Source organism: Saccostrea cucullata, unplaced genomic scaffold (assembly GCF_032062105.1).
Source record: "Saccostrea cucullata isolate Sc308-1 unplaced genomic scaffold, CSIRO_AGI_Scuc_v1 ctg17479, whole genome shotgun sequence".
Lineage (NCBI taxonomy): Eukaryota > Metazoa > Mollusca > Bivalvia > Ostreida > Ostreidae > Saccostrea > Saccostrea cuccullata.
This window is the reverse complement of record NW_026923839.1, coordinates 147-16360: the sequence shown is the minus strand read 5'-3', so window position 1 is coordinate 16360 and position 16214 is coordinate 147. Positions and strand designations below refer to the sequence as shown.

General features: G+C 32.5%; 2 protein-coding genes across 2 annotated transcripts; one reads left to right on the top strand and one right to left on the bottom strand.

The window, feature by feature from the left end:
• Positions 1-1073: 1073 nt before the first annotated feature.
• Positions 1074-3650, bottom strand: LOC134265045 (homeobox protein Hox-A3-like; the record flags this gene model as incomplete). Its single annotated transcript, XM_062747293.1, has 2 exons — positions 3503-3650; positions 1074-2146 (listed from the first exon to the last, which is right to left on the bottom strand). Coding segments are annotated over exons 1-2 (1221 nt in total), but the record flags the coding sequence as incomplete, so codon positions are not given.
• Positions 3651-4817: 1167 nt separating this feature from the next.
• On the top strand, positions 4818-15957 carry LOC134265044 (mitogen-activated protein kinase kinase kinase kinase 3-like; the record flags this gene model as incomplete). The annotated part of the gene is made up of 7 exons (XM_062747292.1): positions 4818-5029; positions 7587-7644; positions 7793-7883; positions 8239-8303; positions 14944-15047; positions 15702-15744; positions 15885-15957. Coding segments are annotated over exons 1-7 (542 nt in total), but the record flags the coding sequence as incomplete, so codon positions are not given.
• Positions 15958-16214: the final 257 nt, after the last annotated feature.

Here is a 16214-nt window from a genome sequence, read left to right as displayed (position 1 = left end):
GTAATGATAATTAATTCATTAATAATTAATTTTATGTTTCAAAGAGAACAAAAAAAAATGAAATAAATTTCAAAATATGAAAATACTGAATTTATTTGAGATTTTAGACAAATTATGAATTTATTTGAGATTTTAGACAAATTATGAATTTAGAGATATAAAATTAAGAGCTTCGAAGCAACAAAAATAATTAAAAATGAAAATAATAATTACTAAAATGTTAAAAGAGAACAAAAAATAAATCAATGCCAAAATATGAAAACACTGAAACCTGGAAAGAAATTTATTAATATCATTTTCAAATATAAAGTTTCAAATACACTGTATATAGATAGTTTATTTCAAAGTGACCTTTTTATGTTCTTTTCTAAGAAATAAATCAGATGTTTTAAATATAAATCATCAGTTGTTTACATTTTTAATTGACTTTAAATTAAAACAAATATGAATTAAAATTTTTAAAAAAGTAAAGTAAAAAAAATTAACACACTACAAAATAAAGTTTTTATTGAAATTTAACTATGAAAAAAATAGACTGGTTGAAACTGAAAATCTTTTATCATCTCCAAGCATAGGTATTTTATGTAATTTTTAATACATTTCAATGGCAGTTGAATCTGTCGACTAAAAATTTCCATTGCCTCTCTGTTCAAACTAATCCTATCTTCACGCCAAATGTTTTTATTCGAATTCATTAAACCCCTACATCTCCAAAATATCACATTCTGAGAATTTCCATATTTCCTTCGTAATGTGTTATTTATGTCAAAAACCGTAGAATTGTACTTTCCTGGATCCATGGTTCCACAAATCATTTGCCTAAACAGACTTCCAATAAATATTTTTTGAACCGAATCATTTCTTAACAGATTTTCAATAATGTTTTGGATTCCTAACACTATTTCTGACACAGAAGATGAATTTATATCTTTTTCTCCCACTTGTAGAAACACTTTTGTTGGACAGAATTCAACTGCTCTTCTGAAAGATTGACTATAAATTAAGCTTTTTGTTGTAATATCTATGTCACTAAAAAATTGAACGCAATAATTATTTGGCAACTTAAAATTCACAGAACCATTTGCTACACTATTTCCTATTTCTAACACATGATTTTGACCAATAACCGCAATTCGTTCTGAATAACTAATAGACTGAACCGGAGACTGAGGAGATGTAGGGGTTTCTACAGAGGAAGCTGTTGTAGGACCTATAGGGAGAGTAATTAAGGGAGCTGCTGAAGGACTCCGGATGAGTACAGGATGGCTTGTAGCTGGTGTAATTGACGGAGCTGAAGCAGGAGGAATTGATGAAGCTGCAGTAGGGATATGTGCTGGAATTGACGGAGCTGATGCAGTACCTTGGACGGTTACAGGGTGCATTGTAATAGGGGAAATAGTTGCGGGAGCTGCTGGAGGACTTGGTATGGGTACAGGGTGAGGAATTGATGAAGCTGTTGTTGGGATAGGTGCTGGAACTGTAGGGGAACTTACTGATGGAGCACTGGTTGCATTGGCCATTTTATGCCTAAACTGCATTAGGAGTTTACCTTGAATATTTTTGCCTTTGCCATTCCAACCAGTGCCCCAATATGAGTCCGCAACATTATGTATCAGTACCCTTTTGTTTGTGCTGAGAAGGTAATTTTTGAACTCAGCACATTGGTTGAATTTAATAGCCAAAACTTTTAGCATAATTTTGTTTTTGATTGAATGCCAATGGGAGGTGGTATTTACAAGTTTTGAAATTTGTTTACTTATTTTTGCTGTCGGAGCGTTTTGAATTTGGTTTGCTAGATAGGGGTCAGAGTGCTCGACAGCTTTTAAGTACTGATACAAATGTTCCGAACTCTGAAATGTAAGACCCTGGAACATTAGAACACATGGATAGAAGTTTGAGAGGATGTGGTGCTCTCCCTTGAAGTATATGGGAGAGTTGGGAGTTGGATTTGGAACAGGAGAGGAGCTTGCAGTTGGATGTTTAATAGATGCTGTGACAGGAGGAGGAGATGCTGAGTGAGGAGGAGGAGATGTGGAGCTAGGAGGAGGAGAGAGAGGAGATGCAGTGCGAGGAGGAGGAGAGGGAGGAGATGCAGTGCGAGGAGGAGTGGGAGGAGATGCTATCAAAGGACCTTTCAGGAAAATTTCTAAAATATTTCAAAAAAATTCAACCAAATCTTAAAGAAAAAGTCAACAACCCCATCAGGCATGACATTGTTGATAAACCGTGGACAAATAATAATTCTGAGTCATTAAATCATGTCTTAAAACAAGCAATTGATTGGAAATCAAAACCACTCCTTGATTTGGTTAATATACTGACAACACTTATAGAATCACAATTTAAAGACCTTAGAAAATCACTTGTTGGGGTAGGACAATTAAAACTAATAGACACACATGATCATTTCAGAGTTTCAAAATCAGTGTGGGTGACCAAAACGACAGACGAACGAGATAGGTTGTACAAAAGATTCAAACTTTTTATTCCGCCAGATAAAACGACACTCACATCAACTGACGGTACTACCACTATAGTTAGACCACGTACCTTAGGTAAAAAGATTGGACAACAAAAACGTAAAAAAGTGGACAGGACTACAACTTTCAAAAAATCTAAAATACAGTAGATCAGTAGATCAAAGGCCAATAATCAGTCAGTTTTAAACCAGGAACCCAAAAATGTTTTTAAAATTGTATAATTATTATTTTTTCTAGCATAGGGTTAGTATCAGGCAGTATTCCTCCCCCGCCAGACGGGTGCAGACCAGTGAATACTGTTTGGTGTTGTGTTAGGTTAGAACTTAGCATAGGGTTAGTATCAGGCAGTAGTGAATACTTCCTCCCCCGCCAGACGGGTGCTGACCAGTGAATACTGTTTGGTTTTGTGTTAGGTTAGGTTAGGTTAGGTTAGGAACATATTTTTTTTTTAATGTTGCTAATTGAACTATAAATTCCTTTTTATGAATTTTTTTATAATTATTAATTTATTGTCAATTACTTTCATTTGGCTGTAATATGTTTTTACATGAACAAAAGATTGACTAGGAATAATGATAAAGTCTGGGTTTTTTTTTTAAGATTTTTATTTTCTTTTTATCTTTCGGTCATCTTTCGGTCCTTTGGTTTTAATATTTTTCTGTTTCAAAATTCAAATCATGGCTCTACAATTAAGGAGGCCTCCACGTGGCTAGAGCTGGGAACATAAGGAAACTATGAATATTATTCAGGTATTACTAATTTAAAAGGTCTTTATTAATTTATCATTATTATTGGTATCAAAATTATCCAAAAATTCATATTTTCCTTATGTGTGTGCTAACGTCCTTAAAATGAAATTTGTATTTAAAACATATTGCAAGTTCATATCACCAGTATGTAAAAAGATGATCATATTACAAAATCATTTATTTTACTATTCAATAATGAAAGTCAAGAACAATTGAACATAGTTAATGATCAGTGTATATACACATGCCCTGCCTGAGGGGGGTTGGTCAGACTAGCTGAGAACAGGTGTTTGAACAAAAGGAGTTTATTGTCAACTTGACCAAGTGTCAACAGCTGTGTATGTACACACACACAGGGGTGCCTCTCTATCCCAGTACAAAACAACACAGCTAGCTGAAGTGTAAATAATATTCTCACCATATTCTCATAATACCCACTTTACAATTGTTTGCATATGCAATTATGCACATTTAATTAATTTTTATGAAACTTTTTTATTTCATTAACCTGGATTCTAATAATTTCATTCTAATGGATACATATTGCTTTCTAATATCAATGAATATAATTTTTTCTATTACATGCACACAAAAAATTAATTTAAAAAATACCTCCCCAAATAAAACAGAACCAAAAAAAAAAAAAAAAAAAAAAATACAGCAAATTTAAGTACCTGGAAAATAATTATAATGAATGCATGAATACTGAATTTCAAATTTAAATAATCATAGAAAGAAAAAAAAAATACCTTAGAAATTAAATAAATTAACAACTTGATTAATTACTTAATTTACTTAGTTATATATTATAAATGATTGGAATTTAAACTAAGGAACTTTATTAATTGATTAATTGACTAGTTAAATTAATTTAAAAAAAAAAAAAAACACACAAAACAACAATCAATTAGTATTTTCACTGTAATGTATGTCAACAGGTTACATCTCAATGTTTTTATAACTATTTTACAGTACACTTCAGCTATACAAATATTTTCATATTTTCAATAATGAGTTTTGATATAAAATTCTTTTTATTAGGTACAAACCAGTGTGGATAAAAGTATTCAAGTAGACAATGAAATATGTTCATAATTTATACTTTATTTCATTTAGGAAATATGTAAATATTTAATGCTTCCTTTATATTCTTAACTTTCCTTTCATATATTTTTTTTTTGAAAATAAAAATCATTTATTATATTATTCACTTTTGATCAAGATTACGCTAATGATTTACTTGATTTACTCGAAACGACTTCAGCGATCGCGATTTTAGATCGGGCGTGGTGTACAGTATATGAAGAAAAGAAGAAATGCCGCCCGATTTCTATCGACTCTGAGGTAAGATTGGCTATAAAAGTTTACGGATATCAATATCATTCATTTAAACATCACCTTAGGGTTTTATGTACCCTAAATGATTCAATTTTATCGGGCTTCTACCACTTTATTGGGGCTTCTACCCTTCTGTATGGGTATTCTCCAAAAAACGGGGGGCTTCTGGAATTTCCAGTTACCGGGCCTTGCCTATCTGGTAATCTAAATAAACATCGGGATCGGCATTTTAATTTTTCTGGTTCCCTTGAAAACAACGGAACCAGCTAAACCGGATGTAGAATTAATGATAACAGACATGGAAAAGAATTTTTGTTTTAAATTCATAGGTTTGTAGAATTGATTGCGGAGCAGATGGCCCATAACCCGCCATTAGATTCGGGTATTCTCCGAAGAAACCCCCAGGATGATTTTGAGCTTATTCAGCGGGTCGGGAGTGGCACCTATGGAGATGTTTACAAGGTGATGCCCCTCAACTGTCAGATTCTGACATCAGTATCATTTGTCTGGTTAGAGATAATTCACGTTATAATAACATAAAAGGATCGCCTTTCCATATTTCACGAAAATATCCGTAATCAGTATTTACTGGTTAGTTATATCTTGTCCCTCGCGAAATTTACCAGGGACCTATATTATACTGTTATAGTTTATAGGTCCCTGGTTATTACATATTTTTGGTATTAAAATACAAGATATTGGTATAAGAAAAGGATATACACCAGTATACTATAATCCTTTTGAAGATCAGCTAAAGGAGATTAAATGCATTGCTTAAATAATCTGGTTTCAGAAATGTATCTTCATAATTATGTTCTTAACTATAGTGTTTTTAAATTGCTTCTTTGGACAAAATGTCCCAACACAGCGATGGGGCAATTTAGCAGTGCCAGAAACCAGAATGGAGTAGATCTGCTGAATAATATTTATTTTAAGAACTAAATGTATTCCATCTTTAAAATCCATAAAAAAGTTTCAGTAATACTAAAGATTGCTATACTTCAGTGACACTTCATTTTCATGAGATAGCTTTTTAGTGTTTTTTTTTTATAAGTAAAAAAAAATTCATGGAATGTGGTTTTTGTTGTTTACAATCCAAAATAGTAAAAATAATGCTCATATTAATTTTATATACACCAGAATGAAATTTCAAGTAGCCGGTCGACAAGGACTGCCAGCCAGAATTACTAAATTAGTAACATGGAATATGAAATATTTAAAGTGCAATGATGATGATAATGCGAATATTAACTATGAAACACATTTCATAGATGATAAAATAAATATTCTTTCATTGTTAAATGTTAATTATTTATTTCATCAAAACCACTCTTCCACTTAAATATGATAATAAAGTTCTTGCAAAAAATGACACATAGTAGATTATTTTAAATTAATATTCTTTTCTTTTGTCTTCCAATGAGAAAATGAATTCAAATAAAATGTTAATGTAATTTTTCTGAAAGACACTGCTGCATTCAGCCAATGGACTATTGAATAAAATTTGCCAGGGGTCTCATAGCAATTTGTTGACTTGGGACCCCTGGCATACAGAGGATGTGGTATTATATGCTTCTTGTTAATTTGCTGTAGATACCAGTACATGGGGGAATCTATATTTAAATAGGGATTCAGGGATTGCATTAAGATGTTACTTAACTTTAAATTTCGTTGAAATAACATTCTTTTTATAGGAATTCTATAGTAACAGTTACTATAACTATAAAGATACTACAGTGTACTACTATAGTTATTATAGTACAGTGTACATACACTTTGCCGCAAGTTGAATTATAACTGGATTTAGAGCCGTGTTTTAGTTGCCTTAGCCCTGTGTTTTGCTTCCTATAACCCAAATAGACTTCTATCTTCTATGTTTGAGAAAAGAATAAGGTGCACAGTTTAATTTTAAAACATTTTTGATGAAATGAATTAATTAGAAAAATAATAATAAACCATAAAGTTGGGTACCTGTATTATTTTGACTGTCATATTATATTTCAATTATTGGGTCTTTGTGTTAAAGCTAAATTGGACCATAGATTAATTTTTAGAAATATATATTAATTTAGGGCAATTGACCATAATTTAAGACATAAATCAACAGAAAAATATGTTTATATACATATACGTTGTACTGGCTTGCACTCTAATGGCAAAGAACTATTATTGTACTCTTAAAATGTTTGCAGTTTAAATACCATGGAATAAATCGTTTTCATCAAATGTAAATATATAGCAAGAACATCTGCAAAAAAGAATTGCTTTAAAAAAATAGTCTGTGCATATTCAAACCATTACATGTATCATAATAAACAAAGAAATCTGAGAGCTAGTACATATAATATTCACACAGACTGAAAGTTATATGATGGGGAGATAATCATAGTAATCAATGAAATTATAACAGGATTGGACTGGCACGAAAAGGTTCAATCTGTAGTCCAAGTATGTGAATTCTTTAGTTTTTGTGGAAACTTAACTTGGTTGTCGTGTCATTTTCTGATTTTCTGATCACAAAATATGAAAAATGTTAACATTGAAAGCAAATTCTGGTATTAATTTTGGTACTGCATTTCATTTTATTTTAAAACAAGGAAACACTCAGTTGCATCATTTTGTAAATATGTGTTTCAGCAGAAATTTCCTGTCATTGACTTTTGTACATATTGAATTACTTTAAAAGTATTATGGAGTAGAATCTCAACTGAAAATGATATTCATTGAAAATATTTAAGTCTTAAGATTTTAGAAGAAGTGTTTTAGTTTTAGTAGCCATGTACTTAATATGGTGGTAAAGATCAGCACCATTTTACTATAGATTTATTATGATTATATAAAAGTAGATGTATTCCTTTGGCAAGCTCTTAGTCTTAAGGGATATAGATTTTTTCCCTACGTTACTAAATCTATTTTAAACTAGGTATTCTTTATGTTTTTTTTGGGGGGGGGGGAACACAAAGTAATGTTTATTGAAAAAAAATTTTAGAAACTGATATTAATTTTTTTTTTTTTATAGGCAAGAAATTTCAGTACTGGGGAGATGGCGGCCATCAAAGTTATTAAACTGGAGCCAGGTAAACAGAAGTATACAAGATAAAACAATATCTACAGCTTATAGGATTTCCTCTGTTATTGGAGTTATGAATTTTGAAAGATCCTTAGAAGTTAGTGGAATTTTTTGTGTGAAGTGTTTCTGTAATTACTCATAACTTTGTATTGTAGGAGATGACTTTGCAATCATACAGCAGGAAATCGTCATGATGAAGGACTGCAAACATCCGAATATTGTAGCTTATTTTGGAAGCTACTTGAGGTAGATTTATTTATAAAGTAGTGTATTTATCAGTTTTTCTGAATTGCACACTTAATGTACCTCGAAAACACTCATGAATTACAAATTTTTCTAACATAATTAAATTTGGATTTTGAACATAAAATAAGTCATGTAGTTATTAAACTAATAATGATATAGTGAATGATCATAATGATTTTTGTTTATTAATCTTTATCAAGTCTTAGAGTGAAATTTATTCAAGGTTTATTATTATGCAAAAGGTGTAATGATACATATTAGAATGGGGAGCTTGTCTGTGCTGATGAATCTGGAAGATAGCACAAGTACAGTGTTTTTCAGCTTCATAATAGTGGGTTGTTGTTTTTCTGTACAGAAGAGATAAATTATGGATTGCTATGGAGTACTGTGGAGGTGGCTCAATGCAGGACATTTACCACAGTAAGTTAGCACTTTTATTCATCACTCTAAGTTAGCACTTTCTCTATTTCCCACAGTAATTTGCAACTTTTCTCTTTTTGCCACAATGAGTTATTATGTTCCCCAAACGAAGTTGGGGAACATATTGTTTTTACTCTGTTTCTTATTAAGGTCTTCCGTCTCCAACGGAAGACCTTCTTGTTATTCTTCGGTTTCTTTTTCGCTATTATTATTATTATTATTATTATTATTATTATTATTCTTACGGATTTTGTGCACGCGATTTCTCGTAAACTACTGGACCGATTCTCATGAAACTTTAACATCTGATAGGTACTGATCTGAACCTTATTGGAAATTTTTTTCGTAGATGACGTCACTTCCGGTCGTGAGATATGGACAATTTTCTGATTTTAAAATGCAATTTTGTCTTGATTTAGTAGCGAAAACTGCTTAAGATATGAACTGAAGATTAATTGGAGATGATAGTTCATGATTTATAGCGTTGCAGAATCGCCTTTTCGTGCGTCGTCAGTACTTCCGGTCGAAACCGGAAGCGAATTTAAAAAACGTAATTTTTCAACTTTTCTTTTTTAATATTTTTGTTTTAGAATTGAATAGAGACCATTTTGCAGAAGCCAAATATGTAATTTGTTTGAAAATCGAAAAAGCCAATCTCGAGATATTTGCATTTGAAAACGCGAAGCGGCGATCCCGATGGCCGAATGGTTAGCGCGTTGGATTGTCACGCGGGCGACCCGGGTTCGATCCCCCGTGTGTCCAAAAATTTTTATCACTTTTTCTGCTCGATTTTTCGATTTTTATTAATTTTAGACCATTTGCAACAACATATTTTCAACTTTTAAGTATATCTTACGTAATAAGGGGTCACAAGGGGCCAGAATATCAGATCTTTGACGCTTCATATCTTGAAAAGAGGGAATATTTTGATAAGCAATATTGAACAAAAGATGGTCAGAATAATATTCTAAACAATATGCATACTTTGAATTTTTGTAAAATGGCCCCATTAAGGACTTGTAGGGATGGCCCCTTAATATTTCCATTCATTATATCTTGCAAACGAAAAGAAATCTCTGAATAGGTGTTGAACAAAAAGTCTTTGAAATCACAAGGCCTTTCATTTGATATCAAGAAAAAGGGGCTGACCCCTGAAATAAGGGGCTCAGAGGGGCTAAAAGTCTTTCATCTTTAACTCTTAAATGATCAATATTTTGTGATACATTATAGAAGCAAAGGTATTCATCTTAACAATTTGCAACAATATATGATACAATTAGGACCATATGTTACGTAATTAGGGGTCACAAGGGGCCAGAATTTCAAATCTTTGACACTTTTTATCTCAAAAATGGAGAATATTTTGATAAGCAATAATGAACAAAAGATGGTCAGAATAATATTCTTAACAATATGCATACTTTGAATTTTTGAAAAATAGCCCCATTAAGGACTTGTAGGTGTGGCCCCTAAATAGTTCCATTCAACATATCTCCACAACGAAAAGAAATCTCTGAATAAGTGTTGAACAAAAAATCTTCAAAATCACAAGACCTTTCATTTAGTTACAAGAAAAAGGGGCTGGTCCCTCAAATTAGGGGTTCAGAGGGGCCAAAAATCTTTCATTTTTAACTCTTTATTGATTAATATTTTGTAATACATTGCAGAAGCAAAAGTATTCATCTTAACGATTTGCAACAATATATGATACAACTTGGATCATGTGTTACGTAATTAGGGGTCACAAGGGGCCAGGATATCAGATCTTTGACGCTTTATATCTCAAAAAGGGGGAATATTTTGATAAGCAATATTGAACAAAAGTTGGTCAGAATAATGTTCTCAACAATATGCATACTTTGAATTTTTGTAAAATGACCCCATTAAGGACTTGTAGGTGTGGCCCCTAAATATTTATATGAATCATATCTCAAATTGAAAAGAAATCTCTGAATAGGTGTTGAACAAAAAGTCTTCGAAATCACAAGACCTTTCATTTGATATCAAGAAAAAGGGGCTGACCCCTCAAATTAGGGGCTCAGAGGGGCCAAAAGTCCTTCATCTTTAACTCCTAAATGATCAATATTTTGTGATACATTATTGAAGCAAAGGTATTCATCATAACAATATGCAACAATATATGATAGAATTTGGATCATATTTACGTAATTAGGGGTCACAAAGGGCCAGAATGCTAAAGATTTGAGGATTCATATCTTGAAAATGGGGAATATTTTGATAAGCAATATTGAACAAAAGATGGTCAGAATAATATTCTAAACAATATGCATTCTTTGAATTTTTGAAAAATGGCCCCATTAAGGACTTGTAGGGGTGGCCCCTAAATATCAATATGAAGCATATCTCCACAACGAAAAGAAATCTCTGAATAGGTGTTGAACAAAAAGTCTTTGAAATTACAAGACCTTTTATTTGATATCAAGAAAATGGGGCTGAAACCTTAAAATAGGGGCTTAAAGGGGCCAAAAGTCTTGCATCTGTACATCTTTAATGATCAATATTTTGTGATACATTACAGAAGCAAAGATATACATCTTAACGACTTGCAACAATATAATATAAAAGTTTGGCCATATCTTACGTAATAAGGGGTCGCAATGCGGCCTAAATGCTAATTTTTGGCATGCTTTACGTCTTGAAAGGAGGGGGATATTTTTATAAGCAATATTGAACAAAAGATGTTCAGAAAATCGTGATAAAAATGAGAAACTTAAAATTCATTGAAGGAAAACTTAATGTCATTCTCTTTTAACGATTATCTCAGTCAAAATCACATCTCATCTTATCGAGAAATTCAACGGAAGACCTACTCGTTGCTCGCAACGAGATCTCATCTAGTTATTATTAAGGTCTTCCGTCTTCACGGAAGACCTTATAGTGATTCTACTGTTTCTTATTATTCTTATTATTATTATTATTTTTTTTGACAATATTTTGTGCAGGCGATTTCTCGAAAACTATTGAGCGGTTTTTCATGAAACTTTCACAAAAAATGTGTCATTATATGAAGTTGTTACATCCGAAGAGAAATTTGGAAAATTCGCTTCTGGTGCCAAGTTATGGACAATTTCCTGATTTTAAAATGCGATTTTGTCGCGCACTTTTATCGAAAATGGCTAAGAATATGATATGGAGACTTATTGGAAATGATAGATCATGACTTTCTGGTTTGCAGAATTACCTTTTCGTGCGTCGTCAGTACTTCCGGTCGTTACGAGATGCAAATTTAAAAATTTCGAATTTTCTAACTTTTTTGTTTTTCAGTATTTTTCATTTATTTTTGGTATGTTAATAGAAACCCTCCTTATAATGCTTACTATTTAATTTGTTTGAATATTGATAAATCGAAACTCTAGATATTAGCATTCGAAAATCTGAAGCGGGTCCAAAATGGCGTCTGTCTCTGTCAACGCCGACATTTCGCAATAGTGGTTTACGGGGGCAGCCGAGCGTTTGCTTTAACGAAAGTAACATAAGAATAAATGAAATGTAAAGGAATACTTGGATTTTCACGTCGTAGTTTCGTTGCGGTTCTGTGTCAAACTAACGTCTTCTATAATTGGTTTTGGCTGGTTTTCAAAGTAGAAAAAGAAAAGACTAAATGTGCAAATGAAATTCGATACCTAATATCTTTTGTGCATCACGGAAAAACAGATCTTAAATCATACTTAAAAATAATACTTTCTCAAAAAAGAATATCAATTAATATTGTCAGTATAAATCGTAACCACTGTTTTTCTTATGCACACTTGTGTCATATTAAACTAATGAATAAGACAAAAATAAGAAAAAGATTTTTTAAAGATCGCTTCATGGAGTTTATTTTAGCTTTCTTGTCTCGAAGACCTGATTCAAGTTATTCAGCAAAAATGATATCTGATTCCTTGACCATCGAAGGGCGAGCCATGTTTTTCGGCGAAACGTTTCAACCTTTTTCGATTAACTAATCGGGATAGTTCACTTGGGGGATAAACAGGAAATTGAAAAAAAAAATCATAACCGTTTCACCGCTTTAGTGTTACATGCATATATACAATATGGAATTTTTAAAATGTGTTAAACATACTTTCTAAATCTCGAATCTTAGGCTATAAGAACGTTCTTTTTTAATTTCATTGAAGCTATCACACCTATTTAATAGAACATTCTAAAGAAAAAGCGCGAAGATTAACTCGTGGCATTTGGCGCTAAATTTTGAATAGTGACCTGCCTTTCATAATTTTAAGAGAGAAGCATATTCGTTAATATATACAAGCAGATTTAGAGTAGAGGTTCCGATAGCGTAATATTTAGTGCGTTGGAAATTCATGCTAGTGACTTGGGTTCAATCCCCCTTGTGTGCAAATCTTTTTTTTTTTTTTTACTTTTTCAGCTCGATTTTACGTCTTCTTTCCGGAATCGGACGGAAGACCTCTCGTTGCTCGCAACGAGTTTCTCATCTAGTTATTATTATTATTATTATTTTTCTTATTTCTTCTCCTGTACTTTTTTTGTCCGCGAGTGTTCTCAGAAACTGTTCACCCAACTGAGCTAAAACCTTTTTAGGGTTAATAGGTGTGTAGTGTAGGTGTGCGGAACGAAGGTCATTTTGCGCGCATACGCACGCACGTGCGTGCGCGTGAAATGAGTGAATTGACTGATATACTTAAAATAGCTATTACTTTTACATTTTTTGATGAAATGATTTGAAACTCATTATATAAAGATATATTAATACTATTGATAATGTGACACTGTCAAATTAGCACGAACTCACGCGCATGCACGTGCGCTTCGCTCTGATTGGCTGAAACAAAAACCTCAATATCTTTTCTGTTTTTTGAGGAAATGCTATGAAATTTAAAATATTGGTTTACTTTAGTATGTCCTACAATATGATATATAACAATTGTCATGTAAACACGCGCATGCACGTGCACTGCAATCTGATCGGCTTAAACTTAAAATGGCTATAACCCCCTTGTTTTTCAACCAAACAGTATGGGATTTAGAACGTAGACAGACATAAGAGACTCCTACAAGGAGGTATGGTAGTCATGTACATGCATGCACGTGCATGCTCGTGTGCTTTGCTGTGATTGGCTGAAACAAAAATCGCAATATCTTTTTTAATTTTTGAAGAAATGCTTTGAAATTTTAAACATAGTCATGCATTAGGATATCCTACAATATGATATATAACAGTTGTCGTGAAAACATGCGCATGCACGTGCGCTGCAATCTGATTGGCTTAAACTTAGTATGGCTATAATGCCCTTGTTTTCCAACAAATTAGGATGGGATTTAGACCATTGACAGACATATTGGACTCCTACAGGAAAGTTTGGTCATCATGCACATGCATGCACACGCATGCACGTGTATTTCGCTCTGATTGGATGAAACAAAAATCTCAATATCTTTTCTGTTTTTTTGACGAAATGCTATGAAATTTAAAACATAGGCATACTTTAGGATGTCCTACAATAGGTTATATAAGAATTGTCCTGAAAACACCCGCATGCACGTGCGGCTATATCTCCTTTGTTTTTTGACGAAATGCTTTGAAATTTAAAACATAGTCACACATTAGGATATCCTGCAATATGATATACAAAAAATTTCAAGAAATCACGCGCATGCACGTGTGCTGCAATCTGATTGGCTGACACTTTAAATGACTATATCGCCTTTGTTTTTTGACGAAATGCTTTGAAATTTAAAACATAATCATACATTAGGATGTCCTGCAATATGATATACAAAAAATTTCAAGAAATTACGCGCATGCACGTGTTCTGCGATCTGATTGGCTGATACTTTAAATAACTATATCTCCTTTGTTTTTTTACGAAATGCTTTGAAATTTAAAACATAGTCATTCGTTAGGATATCCTACAATGCGATAAAGAAAAAAAAATCATGAAATCACGCGCATTCACGTGTGCTGCAATCTGATTGGCTGAAACTAGAAATGGCTATAACTCCCTTGTTTTTCAACCAAACAGGATGGGATTCAGAACATAGATAAATATTAGGGACTTCTACAAGAAGGTAGGGTCATCATGCACGTGCACGCACGTGCGTGCATTTGGAACGAGTGAAATTAGAAATACACTTGAATGAGTGATTTTTAATACTTTTGGACTGAGTGTTTTCATATATAGTATATTACAGGGAATATGGCACTAAAAGGGAGTTGGGGAGCGTTTGGGGAACATCTGTAACGGTTCCCGTTACAATTAGCACTAGTTACTTTTGTTTTGATTTAGGACCTCTGTCTGTAAAAGTATGATAAAGTAGTTTGTATCTCCGATCATATATATCACACACACAGAGCTTAATTAATAATGAACGTTCTTCTCAATCTTGCTGGTTAAAAGATTCATATTGATAAATTATTTCAAAGAAAGGGGGGATGGATTACCAATTACAGATGTATTGGTAATTCTTGTCAGTATCCTCTCTCATAAATGGAATGAAAATAAAGTCAGACATAAGTTTTGGTGTTGTTAAAGCCTCAGTACAGAATATTTGAAACTTGCACTAATTCAGTAATTGTCAAAAAGTTTCACATATATCTATGCATCTGCCCTCATGTACATGGACCTTGGTTCACCCAGATTAATTCTTTTTTCAGTAACGGGGCCTTTGGCAGAGCCACAGATTGCTTTTATTTGTCGAGAAACATTAAAAGGTTTAATGTATCTACACAACAGAGGGAAAATGCATCGTGACATTAAGGTAAAATTACTACTTGTGTAATCAGGTCGAATTACAGGTAAGAAAATCTCAATAGGTATACATGACTTCCTGTTTGAATGTTTGGGGACCAAGAACTTGATAAACTTTATTATTCAGAAAAATTACATTTAAAGTCACGTACACCCCCTTTTTAAAGGAATAAATGAAGGAAATATTGATTGATTGTGTTTTGCTGACAAATAGCGGTAGTATGAACCAAGGTAGATACCCCTTTACCTTTTTATATTGTTATGTATCTTGCCCTGTGACCCATTTAAGTACAATACAAGCAATCATTTTAGAACACTGCTGATTTTTCTGATTCAGTAAATAACTGTTTGAAAATTGCTATTGCTTTGCAAGCCCATTGGAGAAAATTAAATGTGAGTTGCATGTGGGAGTTAATCACAAAATGTCAGACCAGGAGCAAAGCTAGCTAAACACACCATAATATATAGTCATAAGTTTTAAATTGAAAAAAAACTATGTTGATTTCTATTGAATAGAAATACCAGGTAGAGTGCTAGAAGTAATCATTGTTTCAGTATAATTGATTATAATTGAGGAATTAACTTAACTTTAGATTATTCCTTTTTAACAGAACTATTACTGTATTTTTTCACCCATCTATAAGAAATTTGTTTTGTTTTTTAGGGTGCTAATATTTTGTTAACAGATGAAGGGGACATAAAATTAGGTTTGTGTGCTGACATAATGACAAGATCACAAAGATACATGCATAAGAAGAGTCATTTAATTTTGAAATTTTTGTCAAAAAAAAAAAATTGACTCTCATTAGATTTATAATGCATTAATTAAAGGTTATTTTCTTTGTAGCTGACTTTGGTGTTTCTGCACAAATAACTCAAACTATGTGCAAGAGGAAATCATTTATTGGGACCCCATACTGGTAAGATTATTGTAGTCTGTCAAGAAGTCCAAATTTACTAATGCTTGTTGATTGATTAAAAATCCATTCATTATAGGGAAAAGGAAGGGAAATTCATCAGTTTTATTGTTACTGAGGGTAGGATAGAATTATTTTAACAGAAGGAATCCGTCAGCAATATGAAGATTTGTTCTGCATGATAACAAAAGAAAGGAAGATAAAACTGAAGCAAAGCCAAAGAGGTAGAGCCATGTTGGGCCTTATTTGGCCCTGCGAAT